At 46.6% G+C, this 27,859-nt stretch overlaps 1 protein-coding gene across 1 annotated transcript; it reads right to left on the bottom strand.

Moving 5' to 3' along the window:
• Window positions 1-27,581, bottom strand: CB1H8orf74 (chromosome B1 C8orf74 homolog). Its single transcript, XM_047856413.1, has 4 exons — window positions 27,509-27,581; window positions 25,773-25,965; window positions 2,893-3,296; window positions 1-374 (listed from the first exon to the last, which is right to left on the bottom strand). Exons 1-4 carry the CDS (start codon window positions 27,554-27,556, stop codon window positions 141-143), a joined length of 879 nt encoding a protein of 292 aa, XP_047712369.1. The 5' UTR covers window positions 27,557-27,581; the 3' UTR covers window positions 1-140.
• Window positions 27,582-27,859: the final 278 nt, after the last annotated feature.

Raw genomic sequence — 27,859 nt, 5'->3', positions numbered from 1 at the left:
TATGATGACTGCCATTTTATTTATTTTAATCACTAGAAAGCTCTGATCTACTGGGTGCTGAGCACATCACATAATACTTTCATAATTGTCAATGGCTTTTCCTCAATCATAGTCTTTAGTCAGTGGACACCAGGAGCTCTCTACTTCTTTGCTTTTGCTTTCTTTCCTTTGTTTGTTTTGTAGAAGTTAAGAGATTCATCTTGGCCTGGCTGGCCAGTGATAGAGAGAGGGGAAGGGATAGGAGCATTGAGGCTCAAAGTCTTCTGAAGTTTCAGGTCCAAAATATCAAAAGTTATCTGTATCTCATATTGCAGCAGCTCCTTCAGGCATTCAATCTGAATGTGAATGACCTCATCAATGAGCTTTTCTAACTCCTGGAAGAAATATAACATGGCTGGTGATCAGAACTCTGGGGAGACTGAGGCTATCTGCAGATATCCAATTCTGAACACATCCACTCCTTTTTCTGTGTTCTAAACCTTACATTTCCCCCACCAGATATCTTGGTCACCCTTCTCACCCCTACTCTGTTCTCTGAGAGGCTAACTTATAAGGGCTGCCTCAACCAGCTACCTTGACCTATGGCTTTAAGTTGAGTTCAGCCAATGGGAGGTACTGGCAGGAGATCTGAGCCTGGGAAGAGAATGAAGTCTCTCACCTCCTTCAGGATCCACTGTAGATTGGCCATGACTCTAACCCTCTGCCTACAGCCTCCTAACCCACAGCCCTCTCCTACAGCTCTCTTTTTGGATTCCAGTGACTGTTTCTTTCCTTCTCCCATCAGGCCTCCTGTGGCAACAACCCTGTTGGACTGTGTCATTGACTACTAACATTGTTCTGGGCCCATAGGCTAGTCCCATCTTCTCCTATCTTCTGGTCAATGAACTTTCCATTTGGATATCATCCCCCTTCCTTCCCCTCCTGCCCTCATCTCATTTTTACATCTCAAAGTTCTAGTAGCAGCCTAGTAGCAGAACTGTCAGAAGGGACAGTGCAAGTTGCTCAGAGAGTGGGAGTGTCCTCCAGCCAGCCAGCCATGGAAAGAATGGAAACTCAATCACCATCTGCCATGTTAAAATGAGACCCTGTCTGTCATCTCAATCAGGATTATGGCACCATGGAATCCTGGAGACATGGACCATGTAACTGTGTGTCTCTAAATTTCCTGCTTGAGGAACCAAACAGCAGAGGAGAGTTTGTGCTTGTCTTGAGGGTGTCAGGGGACATACTTAGAGTAGCTGATGCCTAGACCATTTCTTTTAGATCTCTTATTTTAACTAAAACCTAGTGTAAAATCTTATATTTGCCCCAGAATATCTCCTTGGTTGTTTTATATAAAAGTAGTGTTCTTCCCCTAAGTCCTTGGGGAGGACTGTGCTCCAAGAGGATGTACTGTGCTTATCCTATGGTGTTCAGTGTCCCCACCTCTGGCACACAACCAGGGGCACACAGTGGAAGGGACTCTAGTCCATGAGCTCCACCAGGCAGGGACCAGCAGCAAAGTAATGGGGGCTGGAAGAGGACCTGGGAGGGGCTGCGAAGGACAGCAGGAGTGGGAGGGAAGGCAACACCTCCCATCCATCGCCTTGTCCACATGTTCTAGAGCAAGGTCCCCCAGAGGAGACAGGCTATTGCTTAAGTTCTTTTTTTCCTTAAAAATATTTTTTGATAGAAAGCACAAGCAAGGGAAGGGCAGAGGGAGGGAGGGAGAGAGAGAGAGAGAGTGGCAGAGAGAGAGAATCTTAAGCAGGCTACATGCTCAGCATGGAGCCATACGCAGGGCTCGATCCCATGACCCTGGGATCGTGATCCAAGCTGAAATCAAGAGTCAGATGGACACTCAACTGCCTGAGCCACCCAAGAGTCCCTGTTGTCTAGGTTCTGTTGGGTCTTTCTTTGCTGGACATCTTACTGCACTAAGATTATCTGGCAGCCCAATGTGCTATTTCTCTGGGAGACTTGACTTAACCTTAGAAGAGTATCATTTATTCTATTGTGTTAATTGCTTTTTAGAGATTTTCCCCATGTTATAATTCATAGGGCTGTTCACTCTTTGGCTGACTTTGAAACACACAGGCCCTGTGACTCTCCACCTCCACCCCAGCATATACCAACATACGCCCTCATGTGTACACATATACAATACTTGTCTCTGTGTTCAAAGATAATGCAACAATGATGATATTAGTGCCTATGTTTAGTTAAAAAATAAATTTGGACTCTTCCAGGCCCTTAAGAAGTTGATTGCCCTGGGGCCAAGATAGTCACCATTTAGTAAAGAGCTGGTCATTGAGACTCTGGCTCCTCGAGCCTCTGTGGCCTTAAGACTGGTCAAGAGGGCAGCCCAGTTTCTTCTATCCATGCCAGACTCTTTTAGGTTCTCCCTGGACCACCAGCCCCACCCCTTTGCCTACCTCAGCATATCACCCACATTGGGCTGTCCCCAGTGGACCTTCCTTTGTCATCTTCCCCCACCCCCAGGCCTCAATGGATGCCAGCCCTGCAAGTAGATGAAGGGCACTGAGACCATCTGTGGTGGTTCAGATCCTGGGCTCTTCATTAGATGTTGGGATCCACCAAGCCTCAGTCCAAATGTAAACAATTCTACTTGCTAGCTTGGTGACCTTGGGCAAGTGGATTAAATTCTCTGAGCCTCAGTTGTTTCATTACTAACATGGGGACAAGAATTATACCTCACAGAGATGTTTTGTGAAACATGCATGCAAAGCCTGTGGCTAAAGCTCAGTGACTGTCCCCTTCTGCCCCGTCCCATGTGTGCAGACCATGGAGTCCTGTCTGTGAGTCTGACTCCAGCTTAGATGTGCTCTTGGTAGGAATGCGCATTTGTATGTGGTAGGTGAGCATCCTCCCACTTCATGGGTCCAGCCTTACCTCCCTCTTTAGAACCCGGCTGGGCTGCTCAGACACCTCAGAGAACGTTTTCTGTAGCTTGTGCTCCTGCTCCAGGTGCAGCGCCTCCTTCAGGAGCAGTACATTGGTGCGTTTCTGCACCTCAGCCGTACGGAGCTCCACCATCTGCTGCTCAAGCTGCCAGATGTCCTTGTCCATGCCCTTGGCCAGCGGGAGGGGCTGGGGCGGTGCACATACTTCCAGGTGGTTGACAGTCAGGTTGACTTCCTGGTCCTGGCCCAGGACAAACTGGTAGAGTTTGTAGTGGCGGATGAAGGTGTTGTGGAAGTAGTCACAGAGGGCCAGCAGGTGGGTGGTATTGAACTGCCCCTGGTAATCTCTGAGTTTGTTCCCGAGGATTGTCACCGCCTCAGTGATGGAGCAGCCTGTGGGCACAGAGGGGCTGAGCATTGAATGTGAACTGAGGTAAAGCTGCATTGATAGGTGATCAACATAGGTTCTGAATCTAGGCACCATCCACCCATCCACTCATCCATGCACCCATCCATTTCCCATCTGTCTGCCCATCCATCCTCCCATTCATCCCCCTACCCACCCACCCATCCATGACACCCATAATCCCAGAGCCCATGTCCTACTAGTTATTCTATATTACCATTTATCAGTTCTTAAAAATTATGGAGTAGAGGCACCTGGGTGGCTCAGTTGGTAGAGAGTCTGACTTCAACTCAGATCATGACCTCATGGTTCATGGGTTCAAGCCCCTCATCAGGCTTACTGCTGTCTGCACAGGGCCTGCTTCAGATCCTCTGTTCCCCCCTTTCTTTTCCCCTCCTCTTCTCATGCTCTGTCTCTCAAAAATGAATTAATATTTTTAAAAAATCTTTAAAAAAGGCTATGGAGTATATCACATTTCTCCTTTTACCTTGGCTTCTAGGAAGTTCAAAGCCAAATTTAAGTAGTAACTTACCTTTATCTCATTTTTTAATATGATTATCTCACCCCTTACCAATATTTTGACCTTTAACTCTTATTTTGAAGGTTTACTTCAGCTGTTTTTTATGTTGTTTCCACTTGAAACCCTTTGGAAAGGAAATGAGGGTGTAAAAAAAGGGATCCTGATAAGAGTAGGCTATGAGATGGCTGGAGAGACAGATGTCCAGACAACTGTTATCTTGGAGATGTGTGTCACAGATTTAGGCAAATATTGCTTCTATCATGCAAACAAAGATCAGCTCTGGGGTTACACCATGGGCAATGCTCCTGAGCAAGCCATCTTTTCTCACCCCCTCCCATACACTCCTTTTGCTCACAACTTTATCAAAAGCTCAGGGTAGTGTGATCAAGGAGGAAGGACTCTTCCCAGCATGTGATTGGGTCTTAACACAGGGGGAGGTTCAGTAAAGGGTCATGACTGAATGATGGGTATGCCTTGATGAACAGACGTTGGGCAGAGAGAGGGGCAAGAAACAAGGGACAGAGAAAGAACATGCTTTAGCGTAAGGAGACCTGGGTCCTCACACAGATGCCATCCCTGAAGTGCACTGTAAATTCAGTCAAGTGTCTCTTGCTTCCTGACTCAGTGTCTACCTCTGTAGAATAGGAGCTTGGGCCAGCTGACCACCAAGTCACATGATTTGGGTGATTCAGTTTTATCTACTGAAGGGAGAGATTAAGTATTGCATGCAGGGAACCTAGCTTTCCTCTTGGAGTGGAGGCCCAACCTGTCTGTAGATCCCCCTCCTCGTCTCTCCTATATGAGGCTCCCATAGGCCCTAGTGAAGTCTCTTACCTTCCTAGCCAGAGGAATCCTTTCTCCTTTAGGAGGAGCTGTCTCAGTCTTGCCCTTGTAGTTGCTTGTAAAGTCCTCCACACCCCACCCCCACAATGAACATTGTATGTTCATTTTGGCTTCTCACTCTTGGCTCTGTATGGGAATATTTACCTCAAATCTTCCCAGAGTGCTGAGATGGTAAGTTATCGCTGTCTTAGAAAAACATTAGTAGATGGAGCACTACTCCACTTTTAGCCTCATTTAGAATGTGCTTGGGAGTGTCACTTGGATTTAGACTTCAGTCTTCTGGGCGAGGGATGAATAGAGGTCTCTCCAATGTGCAGAACAGGAGGTTGGTAGGCTGTGTTTTCCCCTTCTTTCAAGGCAAATCATCAGGCTCAGAGGTCCAATAGAGTGCTTCTGTTTCAGGATGGTGTAGAGGGAGGGCACTGGATTTGGAGGCCTGAGACAGTTCTGTCCCGTTTTAGTTGTGACATTGGGCCTTCATTCCCACAGATGTAAAATGAGGGATAATATTTAGTTGATAGGATTTTTATGAGGATCAAATGGGATGACTTGTCCAAGTGCCTGATACAGAGCCTGCTACAAGGTAGTGATCAATAAACAGTGTAGGGAAAGAAGAGTTTGTTTCTGCCCTGTGAGAAAAGTCTCTCCTGGCCACATATATCTTTCCTTCTTTCCATTTCTCCATCTATTCATCCACCTATCAATTCACCCATCCATGCATCTATCCATGAATGCATGCATGCATCCATTCACCCTCCATGCATTGCATGCATGTATCCACTTTTCCATCCATCTTCCACCCATCTATCCACCCATTCATCCACCCATCCATCCACTCATTCATCCATTCATCCATCCATCCATCCACCCATCCATCCACTCATTCACCCACCCATCCACCCATTTATCCATTCATCCATCCATCTATTCCCCCTTCCACCCATCCATGCACCCATCCATTTCCCATCCATCTGCCCATCCACCCTCCCATTCGTCCTCCTACCCACCCACCCAACCATCCACTCAAGATTAATTTTTCAATTGTTACTGAGTGCCTATTAATTACTAGGAACTATGCTAAGTCAATACTATGGCACTACTGTGACAAATAAGACACATTCTTTGTTTCTAAAGTGCTCACAGGAAAGACAAACAAGTAAATGTTATGATATGTGTGTAAAGAGAAACAGAAACAGGTGGAGAGGAAGGTTCAGTTGAGGATAGGGATTCCCCTGGAGGAGATAATGCATGAGCTACATCTCAGAGGCTTAGTGGGAGGACTGAGCCAGTGAAGATGGTGAGGGAGGCATTTTCTGGGTACAGTCTGGGTGAAAGCATTGGGGCAAGAAGCTGTATGGCATGGGTGGGGAACAAGCCTGGGTTTGTTATTTTTGGCATATAAAAATGGAAGCAGAAAATGGCAAGTGTTGTGTGGAAAGGTAGGCAGAATACAGATGGGAGGGCCTTGAATGCTGCATTCAGAAGTATTGCATTGTAGGAAGTGCAGAGTCTGTCTAGCATTGTAGGAAGATTGTACACATGGCCATGCTTGCCTTGAGCTAAATAACATTGATGGTCATGTGGTGTTGGTGCATCGCATTGTCCGGTCCAGATGGGATTGTTGTGGCCTGAGAATGCCAAGTCAGCAGGTGCGGGCAGATTTGAGTGGCAGGACTGATGGTCCGATGTGGAGTGTGGTAGCGACCTGCAGATGCTTACATAAAAAGAGTGGTGGGACCACCAATAGAATATGATACAGGTGGCACATTCACCTCTGACATGACCCCTGCCCTCAGAGAGATTCCAATTTGTAGAAGAGGTGACAAAAAGATGACATTCCCCTTTTTATGCTCAGTCCCCAGCACAAGGCTTTGTGCACAGTTGGAGCCAATGGGTAGCTAGTGAGTAAATGAGCAAATTCTGATATTAAGTGCAGTGACAGAGTTATTCATTTATACATCCAACAAGTATTAGGGAATTTTCATGTGTTAAGACCTGTTCCAGGTTCCAGGGAGGCAGTGAAGGGCTAGGGAGAAAACACACAGAGTATAACTGTGTTCAGGGTTCTGCAGTCTGGGCGGACACGGAATAGGAAGAAGTGACTTTGTTAGGGAAGTAAAAGAGCAGTTCTCTGAGAGGGTGATGAAGAATCTGAGATGAACAGTGTCAGAGGAGTTACTGGGCAAAGAGTGGTAGGAGAGAATGAATCAGGCAAGGGCAACATCATGTGCCTGCAGTTGGAGAAAGCATGGCCCATTTGAGAAACCAAAAGACTGGGGGTGAGGGGCTGGCAGGCTAGAAGGCAGCTGGTGAGAGATTCCCTGGTTCTAGAAAAGGTTGGGTGGTGGACAGCAGCCCAGTGGTGCAGGACCTCCTAAGACCCTATGGGAGGAATTTGGTCTTCAGCCTAAGAGTGATGTTAAAACAATGACCCTTTCGCAACATGAGTCAGATCTTGGTCTTCCTCTGCATAAAACCCTCCTTTCCTCTTCTCCTTCTGCTTCTGCCTGGCACACTGGCCTTCCCTTATTTTTCCACCATACCCTGTATTCCCTTGTGCCAGGCCTTAGGCTCGGATGGCATTTCTGGCTGATGACGTATTCTTCACTCCCAGGATGCCACCTTCTCACAGACACCTCCCAGACCACCCTACCCCCAGCCATCCTCCAAATATTTAATGTATGAAGGAAATTTGAAAGTTAAGCTTACTGAAAACAGTTTAAAAAATTAATTTTGTAAATTTTTTGTCAAAGAAATGGCAGTTTTGAATGACATTTTAAGATTTGATTGCATTGCTATTATCGTTATGCATCTACATAAATTGCTTCTTTGCATGTGTAATTTGACAATTACAATTTACATAAGTGAATAAATTATATTAAAATTACTTAGAAGTTACATTTGTAACATTAAATTATATGTTGATAGCTTTTTAATTTTGAATTTAACTTAAAAATTTTCTTTAGTCATCTTTAACCCTGCATTACATACAAAGAGTAAGCTTTATATGTGTATAAAGCAGACATACATACAACACAAAATCAGATATACAAAATATTTATGATATTAAAACTAGATAGTAGGTCATTAAGGAGTAGGTCATTAGGGAAAAATGTCTAGAATGCCTCCTCAGTATGATCCAGCAATTCCACTTCTCAATATATACCCCAAAGAAATGAATTAAAGATCTTTAAGAGGAATCTGTTCTCCCATATTCAAGGCAGCATTATTTACAGCAGCCAAGATATGGAAACAACCTAAGTGTGCTGATGGATGAATAGTTAAAGACATTGTGAGATATATAGATATAGAATATACATAGAATTCTATTCTATGATCTATATAATCTCTCTCTCTATAGGATATGTAGAGAGAATATCTATCTATCTATCTATCTATATCTATCTATCTATCTATCTATCATTTATCTAGAATATTATTCAGCCTTAAAAAAGGAGGGCACTTGTTGGGATGAGCACTGGGTGTTGTACATAAGTGATGCATCACTAAATTCTACTCCTGAAATCAATATTGCACTATATGTTAACTAACTAGAATTTAAATAAATTGAAAAAAGAAGTAAATCCTGTCATTTGCAACGACATGGATGGGCCTGGAGGACATTGTGCTAATTGAAATAAGAAGGACACAGAGAGACAAATACTGCATCATCCCACTTATATGTGAAATCTAAAAAAAGTGGAACTCATAGAAGCATAGAGTAGAATGATGGTTGCCAAGGGCTGGGGGGAGGGAGAAATGGGAAGATGTTGATCAAGGTATATAGAGTTCCAGTTATGCAGGATGAATAAGTTCTGGGGATCTACTTAGATAGTGCTTAAAGCTAGCAATACTGTTTTGCATATTTGAAATTAGCTAAGAGAGTAGATCTTAAATGTTCTCACTACAAATAAAAGTGGTAACTATGTCAGGTGATGATTATGTTAATTAGCCTGATTGTGGTAATTTCACAATGTATATCAAAACATTATGTTTGTACACATTAAATATTTTTCAACATTAAAAAAATGTTTATTTATTTTGACAGAGAGGTGGGGAGAGAGAGAGAGGAAGGAGTGGAGAGGCAGAGGGAGAGACAGAATCCCAAGCAGGCTCCACACCAAGCATGGAGCAGATCCTGATGCGGGGCTTGAGCCCATGAAACATGAGATCATGACCTGAGCTGAAATCAAGAGTTGGATGCTCAACTGACTGAGCCACTCAGGTGCCCCTATTTTTCAATGTTTTTATTTGTCAGCTATACCTCAGTAAAGCAAGGAGGGGGTATTTCACACACACACACATTCAGGAAACAAATAAAACAGCTTCTAAGGGAGGCAATAATGGCAAGAAAAGAGATGCTGCTTTTGCATGGTAGGGTGTGAGATGCATTCTCCCCATTTTCTGCTTTGCTTCTCACTTGTGTCACAGATACTCTGCAGCCACCAGGACAGCGACCTAGGCATTGCTTGACTTCTCTCTTGGGCTGGGAAATATCTGGCTAGGTGGCTGATCCTGAAGACCCTTTCATTACTGAATAGTGGGGAGGGGCCCAGGGCCAGTGGAAGCCCTGTGTTCCACAATCACCTGGATCTTTCTAAAAATACAGAGCACCCCACATCTCAAAAGAAGGAAGTGCTGATTCCAGGGTGGGATTGGCTTGGGAATTGTTGCTCCTCAGTTATGAGCCAGATTGAGCTGAAAGAACTCAGATGTTGACACACGGGAGGCATGGAGTTATGAAATGCCCAACTTGCAAAAGGATGAAACCAAAGCCCCCAGATGCTCTGTTCTGCTGAGTGACCTTTACACAAGACACCTGTCTCAGGACCCTCTCACCTGTCACATGGTTGCCAGGTCCCTTCCTGCACAGATGTGAGCTTTGTGCTGCTGGGATCCTGTGGGCATTTTGTTCTTTTCTCTTTCGCTTTTGGAGAGGGTTGGTTAAAAATGACACAAAACGTACAAGTCTCTGTTGTTGTTGTTTTTAAGGTGCTCAAATACATTACATAACGACATAACAAGAGTTGAAGATTCCTCTAAAAGCAGCATGCAAGCAAGTACCCATGTTTAGAATAAAACTGGGCACCGAGGTGCAGAGAGGAAGAAGTGAAAGTACAAGGAGATGGGGTAGGTGCTCTCATGGGGAAGGCATCCTGACGCAGGATGTGGGGGGACAAGGAGCCAGGGAAGGTTTCCCACAGAGAGGACATTGGAGCCCAAAGGAAGAATGGGGAGTTTGGCAGAAGATGGTAGGGAAGGGCCCTCCAGGTGGAGAGCCTGCAGAATAAAGGCTGGAAGCAAATAGGGTACAGTGTGGGCATGTGCTTGATCCACATGGTTCAGAGTTTCTGGGAAGAAAAGCTGGAGTCTGGGGGACAGAAGGGCTTGGCATCATCAGTTTGCAAAGGGCAAACTCGTATATGTCACATGAAAGAGCTGGACTTCAAAACAGAAACCAGGCTCTTTAAAGAGGATTCATGGACCCCAATGTTGGGCTTCAGGACCAAATGGCATCTTCTGAAATTGTATCCAGAATTTCACATGAACTTTTTTTCCCCTGGGGGTGGGGTGTGTGCATAGAAAGAATCATCAGATATCTGAAAGGAAAATTAAGAACCGTGGCCAAGAGTTGCAGAGCCACTCAGAGGTCTTAAGCCGAGAAGGGAGAGCTCAGATGGGCATTTAAAAGGGATGGTGGTGGTGTGTGACGGCAAAAATAATCAGTAAAGGAATCTCAGAGACTGAGGGACCAGGGTTGGTTTCTGATAATCAAAGCTGGACTCCAGGTTGGTGTGGAGCGACTGTGTGAAATTTGTGAGGTGAATCGTTGCTTCTTCTCTGGGCTCTGCGGAGCCGAACAAACATACTGGAAAATGCCGTCCCTCCTCCAGCCTGGCTTATGAGTGGACGGAGCTGGGATCACCTGCATCCTCCAGATGTGGGTGGCCACAACTGCCTCATTTGTCAAGGCCATGGTTTTCTCTATTCAGCCCCTGGGCAGCCATGCATAGAGGCCAGGTTTGAATCAAGAAGTCTGAGGGCCCAGTTGTGCTGAGTGACCTCAGCAAATGTTGGCAAGTGCTCCCAGCTGCCTGTCATCCTGGCAGGTGCCCAAATATGGGTATGAGCTATGGCCTTAGCCTCAAGGTCATAAAATGCAAGAGTGGACCTCATCCAGGGTCACTGGGGAAGGAGTCCCTGGGCTGGTTTCTAACTTCCAGCCCCAAGACTACTTGGCCAGCTCTGGTTTTCAGCAAAGATCATCCTAAGCTGGCTCATAAGACACACTTTCTTGGCCCTCAGACCATTCTCTATTTGCCGCAGGTTGAGAAGTTCCGATGACTCAGAAAGCCAAGGATTAAGTCTCAGAGAGAAGCCTCTGGCTGCCGGGGGACAGATCTGTACGTGCAAGTTGCTCTTCAATAACAGGGAGTGGCTTTCATTTGCATTGGCTGCTGGGAACTTCCTGAAGACAGTCCCCAAGCCCCTGGAGGCCAGCACCTGCACGGGGACGCAGGCATGGGAGAGGAGGAGAGCAATGAGGAGGGGAAGAGCAGGGGGTGGGATGACAATACCAGATGCTCCAGAATCAGGGTAAAAAGGCACTGGGCTTGGACCAAGCACTCTGTGCGCCTGCCTCCCGCTGCCCCTCATGTTTGGGGTCTGGGGCTGGATGACAGCAAGGGAGATGTGCCATGTCCTGGAAGTGTTGGGAACGGTGAAGAGGCATTGTTCCTTCTGGGTGGGTGTGAGGGGGAGGATCCAGGTGCCACCAGTGCCCCCTGACAAACCAGTTTGGTTGCCCCCGCCTTGGCTCAAAGGGGAGGAACAAGTCAGGCTGCAGCCTGGCTTGCTTACCTTTCTGTGCACCTACCAGGGCTGACCTGGGATGGTGGAAAGCAGATGAAAGCACAGAACCTTCATCTCCACCCCCATCCTGCATCCTGAAAGCTGCCCCCTGCCCATCTTTCTGCTCATGGTAAGGTTCTGCCAAACTCATTTACACCAAGGTGCCAATAACAGTGACAGCTCACGTGCTTTCCTTGAGGCAGCGGAGGACTCTTGTTGAGGGAGCTCCCGCTGGGTGCCGCATGCCCTGGGTCATCTCGTTCCACCCAATCCCTCCTAGCTCTGTAAGGCAGGGGTACAGGCACTTTACTCATGAGAGAAACTGAGGCTCAAGGACTCAAGGGATTTGATTAAGGACACACAGCTGGTGGAATGGGGAAGCCAGAATTCAAGCCGCTGCCTGGCACAGCCATCTAGTCCCAAGCAGCTTTGGGCTGTCTTTGTAGACCCTTAGAGATGGACACTGGAAGGGGCCCCCAATCCTTTCGGATACAGTTTTCCAAAGGATGTTTTGCAATAGGTATTACATAGAAACCAGTACTTCAAAGCCAGAGACCTTGAAGATATGTTGGATCAAAAGATATGAAACAAGGCCCTTAATATGCTAGTGGGCTCAGCAAATGGCCCAAAGGGGTTGAGCATCTGCAATATTTCTCAAATTTATTTGAGGTAAATGGTCTTTCAGACCAAGGAGCATATTTGAGCAACTATTGAGCTAGTCTAGTCCTTTCATATTAGAGATGGGAAACTGAGACCCCTCTCTGCCTCTATGAACCTGACTGCTCTAGATACCCACACATAAGTGGAATCATAAGGTACTTGGTCTTTTGTGGCTGGCTTATTTCATTTAGGGTAATGTCCTCAAGGTTCATCCGTGTCAGAATTTCCTTCCTTCACCAGGCTGAGAAATATTTCATTTTATGCATAGATCACATTTTGTTTGTCCATTCATCTGTTGATGGACATGTAGCCCATACAGATGGGTTGCTTCTGCCTTTCGGCTATTGTGAACAATGCTTCTGTGAGCACAGGTGTGCAGATATCTGTTCAAGTCCCTGTTTTCAGTTCTTTATACAAAGAAGTGGAATTACTAAGTCATGTGGCAGTTCTATGTCTAATTTCTTGAGGAGTCTCCCTACTATTTTCCTGCCCATGGTATTTTGTTTTTGTTTTTAAGATAAACCAAGAGTCACCTTAAAGAAAAAAATCTACTCCAACAGCAGGACTGGAAAGATTATGTTGATCTTTTAAAGATTTCCTTGCTATTCAAAGTCCTGGGACTCAAAAAGGGCAAACACAGGGCCATGTATTTTAGATTGTCATGAACTTTGGCCGAAGCTCTTCTCATTGCTTAAAATGGTCCCCTGACCTTGTCTGTTTAGTAAATGCACCCCTCACTGTTCCTCACTTCCATTCCTCAAGAAGTTTGCATGATTTTTTTACTTTAAAGCATTTCTTAATGTTTATTTATATTTGAGTTAGAGACAGAGTGTGAATGGGGGAGGGAAAAAGAGGGGGAGACACAGAATGTGAAGCAGGTTCCAGGCTCTGAGCTGTCAGCACAGAGCCTGACCTGGGGCTCGAACCCACAGACAGTGAGATCATGACATGAGTTGAAGTCAGATGCTTAACCAACTGAGCCACCCAGGCGCCCCTGGAATGCTTTTTTTGTTTTCATTGAAAAGGAAGTGTTTTTATTTTTTATTTTTTTAAGTTTTAATTTTAATTCCAATTAGTTAACATACAGTACTATATTAGTTTTGGGAGTCCAATATAGTGATTCAACACTTCCATACACCACCATGTGCTCATCACAACAAATGCACTCTTTAATCCCCATCATCTATTTCACCCATCCCCCTTCCCACTTCCCCACTGGTAACCACTAGTTTGTTCTCTATAGTTAAGAGTCTGTTTAAGAAGTTGGCACGCTTAATGCTACAGAGCTTTGGCAGGAAGAACAGATCTGGGGCCAGAAGGTCTCAAGGTTAATGCTGGTTCTGCCCTTATACTGTGTGATAATTTGCAAGTTACCTAACCTCTCTGAACCTCAGCTGCATCATTGCTAAATCCACCTACAGTTGCTGTGGACTTTAAAGGAGATGATTCATGAGGAGAGCTCAGCACATAGGGACTGCTGAGTGGATGTCTCATCTTCTTCACCCCCTAGCACAGTGCCCTGGAAATGTTTGCTGGAGGATGGCTGACTGAGGGCAGTGGATTAGGCTGATTCAGGGAGGAAGGTTCAGAAGGCAGAACAGAAGTCTTCAGATGGAAGTCTCAGACAGGTTTCAGCTCAGCAGCAGAACATTCTAGAAGCAAAAGCTTTATTAGCAGAGCAGTCTAGCTTGAGGAGTTAGGAGGCATTTGGCTGGTAAGAGGATTCTCGAATAATGTGTTTGTTGTGGTGGTGGTAGTGGGGCTTGGATCAGGTGAGATCTTGGGTTTCTTTTTGATTCTCAGATGTTATGGTTATTTCCATGGAGCTGACGGTCCTCCATAGCCACATCTGGGGCACTGTGGGTACCTCGTGGCCAAGCTCTGCAGCTGTCTCAAGTTTAGTGAAAGGAGTCCTGACTTTTGATCTTCATCATCATCCTGTTGTCATCATCCCTGAGTTGAAAACGACCAAGGAATCCCACTGTCTCAGGGACTTAGACTAAAAATAGACTATATTGTATCTGTACCGTGTCCCCTCTAATGTTGGGGGCTCTGAGACTGACCAGTATGTCCAGCTGACTGAAGGAGGACATGGGAAGTTAGAGGTAGAGCATGAGGTCACTCCAAAGGGCCAGAGGTTGGGTTTAAGGCACCAGAACCACCCACCCGCACACAGGTGGCACATCCAGGCCAGAACACATTACCCAAAGGGCATGGCTCCTCTTTGCAGCTGGGCCTGTGCCACCCACCACATTGGAGCCATCCTGTTGAGGGTCAGGATCCCAGGTACATGCTGTAACTCCAGGTGACCCACTTAGGAACCCCACCCCCAGGTGTTCCACACCTGGTTCTTCCAGGTGTCTCCCTCTTCCTGCATGCAGGCAGCCTCATTCTTCTCATCGCAGGATGCTTTCCCAGGCTTCATGCTTCTCAGAACCTCATGTGCTCTGTGTATAGATCCCTTTAGTCAAGATAGAAGGGTCACATGGCAGGGCATGTGCTCTGCTGTCAGACAGACCTGGGTTCAAATCCATTTACTGGGGGTGTGACTTAGGGCAAGTTACTTAACCTCTCTGGGCCTCAATTCACCATTAAAATAATGGGTATGATGCAAGATCATGGTGAAGATTATAAATGCTACATGCAAAAATGCCGGGATCATAAAGTCCTCACTGTTGCTTCCTCTATAGGATGTATGCTCCTCCAGGGAAGTTTGGGGAAGGTTTCTATTGCATAGTCTTGATTTCTGGCTTACTAGCTGGCACAGTCTCACCTGGAGAGCTTCGACCTTACTTAGCGTTATGGGCTGAATTAGCACAGCATCCCACACAATTCATATGTTCAAATCCAAACACTCCGTGCCTCCTAATGGGACTGCTCTTGGAAATAGGGTCTTCAAAGAAATAATTAAGATTAAACGAGGTCATGTGGGTGGCCCTAATTCATTATGACTGGTATCTTTACAAAAAGAGGTTAGGACACATACATCCACACAGGAAAGGCCATGTGAGGACACAATGAGAAGATGGCCATCTGCCAAGGAGGGAGGCCTCAAAGAAACCAACCCTGTTGACACCTTGATCTTGGACTTCCAGCCTCCAGAAATGTGAGAACAAAAATGTTTGTTGTTGCAAGTGCCCCATCTGTGGTATTTTGTCATGATGGTCCTCACAGACTGATACGCTCAGGCAGGTATCTATGAAATGGCAGTTGCCCATTTGCCCCCACAAAATGCTCTCTCAGGATTTCAACCAGTGGCCTCTGTGGCAGCTTCCATTCTCCATAAGCAAGGAAGGTGCTGCCAAAGGCCCCTCCTTAGAGTCTAGTGGGAGAGGCATTGAAGTCAGGCTGCCCCAAGGAAGTTACCTTCCAAGAAGAGTGAATGTGCATTTTCTCTCTGGGCTGGTCCTGAATTGCTGGAGGCTCTCCCACATGGGATGCGGTACTTGGGGGCTGGTGGAGTAGACCCTGGGCATGGCCATGAGTATTCTGGTAGGAAGAACTCACACAGATGAGCTTAGGCAAGTAATGCGTCCTGCCAGCCCCAGGCTGCTGGGGGAAGGTGGAGTGGCTGCCTTCCATGCTATGGCTGCCCAGATGACATTTTCTGGAGAATCAGGAGTGGCCATAGATGGAACTACAGATACAGTGCTATGACCCACTTCCCTGGCCACCTCATACCTCTACCAACTGGCCAAGGCCCACTTCCTCATGGCTTCAGGATATGAGGGCCAGGACAGAAGGAAAGAGGTACTTCTAGCCCAGAAGTCTAGGTAAAGTATCAGAGAGACCAGGGCCTGCCAGACACTGCTGATGACAGATGCCACAGAGGCTGTTCCCCTCCAACCCCTCACCTGCTGCTACATGTGAGTCAGAGATAGGATGTGCAGGGCCTTCTGGGCACCCTAAATCTCTGCCACTCCTGTATGCAAAGTGGGAGACCTCAGGGTTCCCATATGTCCCAACACCTCTCTACAGACACTCAACAGGGTGTGCAAAATCTGTCCACTTCCTGCAATTTCTTCCCACCAGGACAGAGTTGGCAGTCTTCTGTTACTCTGTGTTGTTCCTGGTGACTTCCTCCTAGGCCCTACAGAGACAGAAGGATGGGATCTGCCCAGGGCTTCCTGGAGGCTGGCAAAGGAGGTGCAGTTGACAGGACTCTCACTTCTAGCTTGGAATTGAGACCAGAACATCCTGGTGAGCCATTTGCCAGGGCAGAATCAGCTTATGCTTTTGAATTAGGGCCACTCTTTCCCTCCTGGTACTGAGGACTGATTGGGCCAGGAAATAAGCCCAGCTGGCAGCTGGCCTGTCAAAGCTCTGAATCATTGTTGTACAAACATGACCCTCCTTAAATACTGTCCACCAGCTTTGTTATCTAGTATGCAAACAGAACTCAACCATCCTTAGCCCCAGATTAACAAAAAACAAACAAATAAACAAATCCCTGGAGAATCTCCCTTCCAAGAAGAGTGACAATCCACTGTGGAAATCAGCTTGCGCATAAGTTGGCTGGTCAGTAGGACCCTGCTGTCTGCATCCTGTATCCCATGACCTATGAGGAACTGACTTGCTGTCTTACCAGCTCTTCCTGCCCCTTGCTGTCTGGGTCCCCTAACAAGGGCAGTGAACAGATGCCTTCTCCCCTATGCTGTTGGGCAGTGGCACTTCCTCACATATGTGCCCAAGGGCAGGTCATGGATGCTGGGTGTCTCCATTAGGGGCCAGGTTTGAGGTTCTCTGGACCTCCATTCTGTTGGCCCATGATTTGAATGCATCTGCAATCCTGCCTGCAAGGTGAGGGGAAGACAATAAATGGCACAGACAGCGAGTTCTCCGAGGGGCAGCATGTAGCAGCTTCTAGCCCTGGACTTCCAGCACCTTCTATTCATCTCACCTCCCTTCCATGTGTGATGGGCACACGGGAGCTAACACTTGTTGAGCACTCACTATGTGCATGTTACTGTGCTATACATTTTGTAGGCCCTGTCTCGTTTAATCCTCCCAACTGCTCTATGAGTTAGAACTATTATGCCACTCATTCTAGAGCCAAGGAAATGAAGGTGTAGAGAGGTATAGTAACACATTAGTAAGTGGTAGAGGTAGGATTTGAACCCAGATCTTCGGACTTCAGAGTTTGGTGCTAATCACCCCACTGTGCAGCCTCTAATATCACCTGGACATGCAACTCAGTGAGGTCACCCTGGATGAGTCAAGCACCCTAACTTCCTCTCTGCATACAGGGCATATCATCTCCATGGGCATCAAATATCTATTCATTCATTCATTCATTCATTCATTTTCTTCATTTAGCACCCACTGTGTGCCATATACTGTGTTTGGTATGGGGGTATTAATAAAAGGAAAAAAGTGAAGTGGGCATAGACCCCTCTCCAGGAGATCCAGCCTCCCCAGGGTCTAGCCTTCCTTGCTGTCTAACTATAGCTCTTTGGGGGAAGAGTTTAGATCTGAATAGAGTACGAAGGAGGACACCTTGATATAAACAGCGTTTGAGAAGGATGAACAAGGTGGCCACCACAAGCAAGAGGGTGCTTGCAGGCATGTGGGTGCCCAGAGAGATGTAGCCACAGACATCCAGGTATAAAGTGTTGAGGGCATTGGGAAGGTGTGGCCATGGCTGGGAGTGGGCCTGACGTGGGAGGTTCTAAGGATGGCTCTGGGTGGCAAAGTCTGGGTACCTGGAGGGTAAGGGGATGGGATAGCATGTGAGAGTGTGAGAAGGCCCTGGGCTGATCTCAGAGATCAATGTAGGGGGCATCTCAGAGGTAATGGACAGCATGGGTGGACAGGGCCTGGGGAGGGGCAGGTTAAGTTGAGAAAGAATTTGGAAACACCCTCCAGCAAGTGGGACTGATGTCAGGTGCCTCTTTGTTCAGCTGGACACTTATTCATTTGGCCCCTACTGGGGTTGGATCCAAGGTTAAGAGAGGAGTTTACCCAGAGCTGGTAGGCACCTGAAGGAGCAAAGTGGGCCAACTCCTTAGAGAATATGGTCCAAACCTGGGTAGTGTGGCTCAGATAACACCAGATAGGAGAGAAAGAGAAGATCAAGATTGGGTTAGGAATTGGGTAGAATGGGAACAGAACTAAGTAAGCAAAGGCAGGGGTTTGGGGAGCAAAGTCAAGAGGAACAAACCAGGCACCCTCAATGAACAGGACCGAATGGCTGTCTCCTGCTGCAGGTGTAAGACCTACATTTCTGGAAGGACAGCTGAACCCATGGGAGTGCCTAAAACCCCCGAGGAATGGGTATTATAATATTAGCGGTCAACCCACTGCATGTTCACAGGGCTTCCTATGTAGCAGTCACCGATCCAAGTGATTTACATAAATAGACTCATCTAATCCTCGCAAAGATCCCATGAAGTTGGTGCCATTTTTGTCCTCATTTTACAGATGAGTGATCTGAAGCACAGAGAGGTTAAGGGACTCTCACAAAGTCACACAGTGAGGAAATGGCAGAACCAAGCCTTGAAGCAGGGCCCCAGCAATGTTGAGGACCAGTCCAGCCTGATACTGGGGTTGACTACAGACTGAAGAAGAAAATCCCCGGGAGTAAGGAGGCTTCAGATGAAATTCTATCTCCTGTTTTGGGGGTATTGATGAACTTGTTCATGCTCTCGCTAGTGTCCCTGGGCTGGATTTCCGGGAAGCAGTGTGGGCATGGCTGCCATGGAGATGCTATCTGGGCCAACCTGACAATCTTCAGGTGCAACAGCCACCATCCTGAATGGCACCATGAGTGGCCCAAGGTGAACAGGACCGAGCTCAGGAGACCTGGTTCTAGTGTGGCTCTGTACCCCTGGGTGCTTCCACTGCACACCGTTGTCTACTCCCTGCAAACCCACAGCCAGCCTGGCGTTGCTCTCGAGTCAGCTCTCACAATAAGTCAGTTACCTGGGAGCCAAGCTGGGAACAGTCTTGTCTGCCTTTTTTCCTGCGCCCCCACTTCCTGGACAAGCTTGCCAGTTTACTTTACCTCCGGGGCCTGCCTCTGGCTGAAGTGCCAGCCCTCTTGCTTTCAGTCCATTGTCCTGCCCACTCCCCAGGTCACAGGGTCTGCCAGGCAGTGCTGGCAGCTGGGTTTCTCTGCTGCCCTTGACAGGAGCTGATGCTGCTTTTGTACATCTGGAGGCTGATCCATCGTGGATGCTGCATAAAGTACATGCAGCCACATCTGATCATGCCATCTCTGAATCACATCCTGTTCTCTCAAGCCTTGGGTCTTTGTCCCTGTGGTCCCCTCCTAAGAACAATAGCTGACTCTCACTGAGTACTTACGCGGCACCAAATGCCATGCTATGGGCTTTATGTATGTAACCTCGTTTAATCCTTAAAACAACCCTAGCAAGTGGGTGCTCTCGCTTTTTCCACTTTCTAGATATGTAACCAGAGGCTCAAAGGCGATGTGACTTGACGAGGACCACACATCCAGTAAGGGACTGAACGAGGACTTGAATGTTTGCTTTGAGTGCTGAATCTCCTGATGGATTCTATCTTCAGTGAGTCAAATTTCAGGCATGAGGGGCCCACTTAAGTGCTTGTTCCCACTCAGTGTTTGTACCAACCATGTTTCTTAAATTTTGAGATGATTTAAAGGTAAGAGAAAGAACTTGTAAGGTGGAGAGCCCAAGACCAAGATTTAAAAGTTGTTAGGAAGAAAGAAAGATGGGCCAACACTGACAAGATTGAATCCATGGAGATAATTGTAAAGTCCTGCAAGTTCACTCAAAACTGCCATTGCACAAGGGCAGGATGGGAAAAATCATTCACATGTGGAACTGCCTGCCCAATATAAATCAGTGTGACTTTGAAGTTGATAAAGTAAGTGCACCTATATACTATATAAACAGGAGCATCATCACCAGGACAGAGGAGATAATAAAATCCCCGACCACATCACTGACCAATTTTCAGGTTTTTTAAAAAATTTTTTTAACGTTTATTTATTTTTGAGACAGAGAGAGAGCATGAACGGGGGAGGGTCAGAGAGAGGGAGACACGGAATCTGAAACAGGCTCCAGTCTCTGAGTGGTCAGCACAGAGCCCGACGCGGGGCTCGAACTCACGGACCACGAGATCATGACCTGAGCCGAAGTCGGCCGCCCAACTGACTGAGCCACCCAGGCGCCCCGAGGTTGTTTCGTATTTGTATTTGGATGACACTTTAAGAACAATATTGACAATCACAAGTATGCCCAGAGAAGGACAGCAAGAAAGAGAGCAGTGATGGGAAGGTAGGAGGAAAGGGCCTGTGGAAATGATGTCACATTAAAATGATAAAATTGGGCTGCCTGGGTGGCTCAGTTGGTAAAGCACTGACTTTGGACCAGGTCATGATCTCCTGGTTCATGAGTTCAAGCCCCGCATCGGGCTCTGTGCTGATAGCTTAGAGCCTAGAGTCTGCTTCAGATCCTGTGTCCCCCGCCCACCCCCACTCCCATCCCTTCCTCACTTGTGCTCTGTCTCTCTCAAAAATAAAATAAATATTACAAGAAGTAAAAAAAAAAAGTGGTAAAAGCAACTGGGAGTTGATAGTCACATTAGATAAAGTGGATTAAATATATGCAGGACTTGCATTCTGGGTCCAGGCGACAGACTTTGAACATTTTAGTAAAAGGTGCAGAAGGCAGATGTAGCTAGATATAAATAACACCTTCAAATAATTGGTATGGTTTTACAAAGGCATGAGTGGCCTTGGAAAGAGGGAGCACCCTGTTGCTTGCAGGGTGTCTGCAGAGGCTGGAAGAACCTTGCTGGCTGGTTGAGGGTCTCCCTACAGTAGAGGGAATTGAGTGTCCTTCCAACTGCAAGGTTTTAGGAGTCCACAAGACATATATAGGCTGCATTGGCTGCATGCACTAACCAGATATGATGAAAGCTCCAGGGTGTTCTAATCTCCTCAGTGTGAAGATGGGTCTGCATCGTCATTGACTGTTTTTCACAGGCTCAGCCTGTGGAAGGCTCTGATGGAAACTTGAAAGAGCCCGAGTTCCCACCTGCTTGGGGCAGACATTCTTCTTCCCGCTCGTCAGTGTTTGTTCTGGCCACAAGCCACTGCAGAGCTCAGCCGAAGGGGATGAACTCTGGTACCTGTGTATTGCTGTGAGCAGCAGGGAGTGGGACCCAGAGGGATTCCAGGAAGGCCCCAGGGGTGGGGGTTAGGGGGTGGCTGGTGGGAGATGAAGTTTCCCAAGAATCTCTGAAGCCAGCCCAGGAGCAATGCCATGTCTGGTTCAAGCCTTCAGACAGGGATCACTGGTTTGGAGGAGAGAAGTAAAAGGACACATGGGCAGCATAAAAAATAAAAAGAGGCTGATCCACATGCACATAAGATGTGCGATTCAGTGGCAGCCACTAAATGGCTTGAAGCAGAGGAGTGATGGGATTTTATTTGTGCCTGAAAAAAAAATCACTGGGCAGTTCAGTGAAAGGCTGCAGAGGTATAAGATTTGAAAGCAGTGGGCTGGTCAAGAGACGGAGGTGGGTTAGAAAGGGTGGCAGACAAGGAGCTGGTGAAAAGTGGTGAGCTTAGGGAAGGACACTGAGGCACTGCTGACTGGACTGGTGGATGAGCTCTGGGCACATAAGGGATGGGGACCTGATGCACAAGGGACAAAGCATCATGTGTCCTATTTGCTTGGCAGCTGTTGGAGACCTTGGTCAGAAGTCCAGAGAATTTCAAATGTGCCACATGTTAAAGAAAATATTATGCTTAAAAATTCTCAAAATAAAGAATCACAGAAAAGTTTCAAAAAGAGTTCATCATCAGGGCTGTGTGGTATTGGCAAAAGAAAAAACAAAGAGATCAATGGGGCAGGCAGAAGAGAGTCCAGAAATAGACCCACACAAATATAGGCAACTGATCTTTGACAGGGGAGCAAAGACAACACAATGGAGCCAAGATAATCTTTTCAACAAATGTGCTGGAACAACGGGGCATCCACATGCCAACAAATGAAGTCTAGATACAGACCTCATACTCTTCACAATAATTAACTCAAAATGGATCACAGATCTAAATCTAAAATGCAATACTATTAAACTTCTAGAAGATAACATAAAAAAACCTAGATGACCTTGGGTTTGGTGACTACTTTTTAGATACAACACAAAGACATGGCCCATAAAAGAACTGGTTGGGGCGCCTGGGTGGCTCAGTCGGTTAAGCTTCCGACTTCAGCTCAGGTCACGATCTCGCGGTCCGTGAGTTCAAGCCCCGAGTTGGGCTCTGTGCTGACAGCTCAGAGCCTGGAGCCTTTTTCAGATTCTGTGTCTCCCTCTCTCTGACCCTCCCCCGTTCATGCTCTGTCTCTCTCTGTCTCAAAAATAAACAAACATTTAAAAAAATTAACAAAAAAAACCCCCATAGAATGCACAAAACCAAGAATGAATCCCAATGTAAACTAGGAACTTTGGGTGATAATGATGTGCCAATGTAGATTCATGAGTTGTAACAAATGTACCACTCTTGGAGGGATGTTGATAGTGAGGGAGGCTGTGTGTGTTGGGTGGGCGGGGGTGGGGGAGACAAGGTTTCTGTGGGAAATCTCTGTACCTTCTGTTCCATTTTGCTCTAAGAAATAGTCTACTAAAAAACAGCACAACTGAAACCATAAAACTCCTACAAGAAAACAGGGGGAAACCTCCTTGACATAGGTCTTGACCATGATTTTTTGGAATAATACCTAAAGCACAAGCAACAAAAGCAAAAATAAACAAGTAGAGCTACATCAAAGTAAAAGGCTTCTGCCCAGAAAAAGAAATTTTGTAGAAAATTAAAAGGCATACTATGAAATATGAGAACATATTTGCAAAGCACATTTCTGATAAGGTGTTAATATAAGGAACTCAAACAATTCAATAGCAAGACTCCCAATAATCTAATAAAAATGGGCAATGGATCTAAATAGACATTTTCTCAGAGAAGATATTCAAATGCCCAACAGATCCATGAAAACAGGCTGAGTATCACTAATCATTAGGGAAATGAAAATCAAAACCACAATGAGATATCACCTCACACCTGTTAGAATAGCTAGTATTAAAAAGACAATAAATAACAAGTGTTGGAGAGAATGTGGAGAAGAGGGACCCCTCATGCACTGTTTGGTGGGAATGTAAACTGGCGTAGCCACTGTGGAAACAGTATGGAGATTCTTCAAAAAATTAAAAATAGAACTACAACATACGATCCAGCAATTCCACTTCTGGGTATATATGCAAAGGAAATGAAACTGCTCTCTTGAAGAGGTACCTGTACCTACATGTTCACTCCAGCATTATTCACAGTAGCCAAGTCAAGCCATGTACACAACCTATGGTCCATCAACAGATGAATGGATAAAGAAAATATGATATTTTTTGGCCATAAAAATGAAGGAAACCCTACGTTTTGCAACAGCATGGATAAACCTTAAAGGCATAAAGACAGACACTATATGATCTCACATGTGGAATTAAAAAAAGAAAACTAAACTCATGGAAATGAGACAGACAGGTGGTGGTTCCCAGAGGTGGGGCGGTGGGGGGGGTGCAAAATGGATTAAGGTGGTCAAATAGTACAAACTTCTGGTCATAAGAGAAATAAGTCCTAGGGAATTAATGCACAGCATGGTGATTACAGTTAACGATATCATGTTGTATATTTAAAAGCTGGTAAGAGAGTGGATCTTAAAAATTTACGTCACACAAAAAAATTGTAACTATGTGAGGTGATGGATATTTACTAAACTTACTTTGGTAATCACTTTGCAATATATACGTATATCAAATCAGTATGCGATACACCTTAAACTCATACAATATTATATGTCAATTGTATCTCAGTAAAACTGGAAAAAAATAGTACAAAGAAATTTTTTCCAAGTACTTAAACGATCAGTGGCCCACAAAATGCCCCATCATCTCAGAATGTTTTCATGTAAATTACCTAACATAGGGCATTCATAACCACAGCCATGGTTCGGGAGATCTCCCTTGACACACCACTACTGTTTAACCTCCAGACCTCATCCAAGTTTTTCCAGTAGTCCCTTATATCCCTTCATAGCAAAAGGACCCAAACTGAGGCCACATGTCACGTTTAGTGGCCACATCTCCTAGGTGGCTTTCAGTTTAAACCAGCTCCTCCGTCTTACCTTGGCTCTCAGGACCTTAATTTTTTTTTTTTAAATTTTTTTTTCAACGTTTATTTATTTTTGGGACAGAGAGAGACAGAGCATGAACGGGGGAGGGGCAGAGAGAGAGGGGGTCACAGAATCGTAAGCAGGCTCCAGGCTCTGAGCCATCAGCCCAGAGCCCGACGCGGGACTCGAACTCACGGACCGCGAGATCGTGACCTGGCTGAAGTCGGACGCTTAACCGACTGCGCCACCCAGGCGCCCCAGGACCTTAATGTTTTTGAAGCTCACAGGAGAGGGACTTTGTTCAGTGACGCTAATTTAATGCTTTCTCGTGATTAGATCAGGTTCTGAGTCTTTGCTAGAACCATCACAGAAGGATGCTGGGTTCTTCTTTTGCATTCTACCAGGTAGAACGTGATTCTTAGTGTGTCCCTTTACTGATGATGTCTACTTGGATCGTTTCATGAAGGAGGTGTCTGTCAGGCTCACTCACATAGAAGTAGTCTTTTCCCCTTTGTGATCAGTAAGAATGTTGTGGGGAGGGAGTATGTAAATGTCCCATTTCCCATCAAGCATCTACCTACTGGTTGTGGTACTTATTGATTATTCCTGTCTGAGTATTACTATGATGTTGGCCAAAGAGGGGCTGCTCCAAATATTTGCTTAAGGAATGAATCTGCATCTCACAGCCCAAGGTAAGGATGGGTGTGATCACATTCCCTTGTGCCAGGGAGTCACAGGGAGAGATATTCTTCCTCTTCTCATGAAGCCCAGCACAGGGCAGAAGTGGGAGAGATGCTCCCTCTACAAACTCACTTTACTGCTTTTCCCCTCATCCCTGCCAGCAAGCTGCTGCCTGTAAAGGATTCCTCCAAGACATTCAGTAGACCAAAACCTGATACTTTTGTGTACCAAAACCTGATACAATTGTGGTCTTTCAGGAATGCAGTGGGGGGGGGGGGGTCAGTGAACCAGTAGAGTGACACGTTTGATTTCTGTTAAGTGAAAACAAAACAAAAATTATGAATCTTGGCCCCTCCTCTTTTCACTAAAATGAAATCTGATTCCATTCGGAGCCTACTCTCAGCTAGCTGTCTCAGAGGTACTGATCAGATAAGGAAATTCATATTTAAGCATAAATGACTGACTGACCAAGAGACAAACATCCTGGCTGCTGTGTGAACAGCTTGAAGTTGTGCGAAATTTTAAGCCAGGGAGATAAAAATAAAGACGCAGCATGGACACTCAGTTTGCTTCAATTTCCAGAAAGCCTAGACAGGAAGTTTGTTTATGAGCATGGGAGGATGCTAAATGTCAGAGAAAGAAAGAAAGGGACTTCCAGCTCCTCACAGGGTTCCTGAGGCTGTGGACTGCAGGGGGGTCCTGTGCCCTGCATTCCCCTGCAAGCCTCGCTGACCCCTGCTCTGGATGCCCCATACCTTTGGTTTCCTTGAGCAGCTCTTCCGTGAACTTGACCACCTTGGCCACTTCCACCCATGGGAAACCTTTGCCCACGGCAAAGATGATGCTTTCATAGAGGGTATCCAGCAGAATGCTTCTGCGGGAGTCTCTCACTTCATCAAACTCTTCCCAGTTCAACAGTCTCCGTAGATGCTCCCTACCTTCTGGTTTCTGCAGGGCATGATATGAGGGATGGAGAGTGAGACTGAGGAATCAAGATGCCATCCTCACTGAGCAAATCACCACTGGGGTCCTCACAGGGCTCTGCATTGTCCTGAAGAGTGACCAGAAATATGAGTATGCCTGGGGAGAATCATGCTTTCAGTTTTGGACAGCTCTCCCTCCCCTTTCTGGGAATGCGCTGTTCTTTCTAGCACTGCTCCTTCCTCTCAGAGTTCTCATGCTAGTCATTGCAGCTTCAGCAGGCTTCAAGTCCTGAATTATGGTTCCTCCTTCCTCTTCTCTAAAACAAAAGTTGACTTCCCTGTGAGTCCACTCTCAACTAACTGCCCCAGAGGTATTGATCTGATAACAGAATTCATACTAAAGTGTAAATGACTGCAAAGAAGCTTGGTGAGCCTATGTTTTAAAAGAAAGAATACGCCTTACTTGGTGAAAATTTGGGCACTCAGCAGGTCAGGCAGGGAAACCTGATCAGGGAACTAGCCAAAAGAACCCATTTCACACTTGAGAGTTGGTCTGGCCTTTCCAGAAAGATTCTTATAGGTCATCAACAGATGTAGGAGAAGCAAGTGTCATTAAAGGAGGGAGTAAGAAAAGGTGCGGCATGAAGTGGAGAGCCACTGAACATGGGAACGTTGCTCCCTTGGGGTGAGGGAGGTCCCTGGATGGGGGGGGGTGGGCATTTGTGGGGAAACTGTTCTCAGGGGAAGGTCCAGAGCCCAGGGATTCCTCTCTCACCACCTGACCCAGGCAGCCATTCCTTGCAGCGCTCACAGATCCCCAGGTTGGTGTCAGCTGGTTGGGAGATGTAGAGCAGCCAGTGAAAGCACATGTCCCAGGGCGGGGAGGGAGGCCCCACCAGGAAAGTTTTGCCTGGTGCCTGCCCATCAGCTCATGGCTGAAGGTCAGAAGCTAACCTGTGCACATAGTTGCATGACTCCTCTTGCCTGAACTCTGTAACAGTGCCCTGACACCGCTCTGTGGAAAGCCCTATTCTGGAAGGAGCCCTATTCTGGAAGGTCCAGGCCCCTCCTTACTCACACCAGTCACCATAGAGTTGGGTCTAGGAAATTGATGAAATCTGCCCCCTCCCTGCCTTAAAGCAACAGCCCCCTTCCCCCATCCCCACAACCACACACATTCCCTACACACCTTGGCATATAAGCCCAAAGGGCTCACAGGGCCCTGAGGCTGACTGATAAGAGGTAGCATCCCATGGTGATCAGCCCCTAGGGCCTTCCTGGCCCTCCTCAGAGTGGAGGCAGGCACAGTGCCTTTATGGCCATATCCTCCTTCCCATCAGGCAGGCTCTGTCCCTATAGGTTGGGAAAACAGCCTCCAAGCTTCAAGGGCTGGTAAGCCTTTGGCCTGGCATTCCAGCTGGCACCCCCCTGCTCCCGGGCCTCCTGGGCAAGGAGTCATGTCCAAGGTGTCTATCTGAAGAAGCACTGTTGAGGGGCCACTTTACACACACACCTCACTCTTACATCACCGAGCAAACTCCTTTTTAAAAGTTGGGTTTTCTCTTCACCTGAAATTGGAAGACTTTTTTTACTCCCTGGGGTGTTAAGAGTGCCATGCCCCCTGCATCCAGTTGCTAGGAGACTTAGCCAGTACTGACTCAGATTTTCTGGAACCCTGGGGATGAGTGTGCCAGCTTTGTGAGGTCATAGGGTCTGCTTTGAGGTGGTTTCTTCCAGGTTTCTTTTCTCCTGGCCCCTCATCTCCAGCTGGGTTCTGGGTCTCATCCCCCAACACCTGCTTCAGGGGCCTTGGTCCCTTTCCTTTGTCCCACCTCTCCTTCACAGAGGTGAGCTTTCTCAGGCTTTCCTATAAACACTCACGAATGCCCCTATCTTACATATCCTTCTAACCCAAGCCC

The sequence above is a fragment of the Prionailurus viverrinus genome, chromosome B1 (genome assembly GCF_022837055.1).
Source record: "Prionailurus viverrinus isolate Anna chromosome B1, UM_Priviv_1.0, whole genome shotgun sequence".
NCBI classification, from domain to species: domain Eukaryota; kingdom Metazoa; phylum Chordata; class Mammalia; order Carnivora; family Felidae; genus Prionailurus; species Prionailurus viverrinus.
The sequence above is the reverse complement of the archived record's forward strand: the minus strand, read 5'-3'. Positions and strand labels throughout refer to the sequence as shown.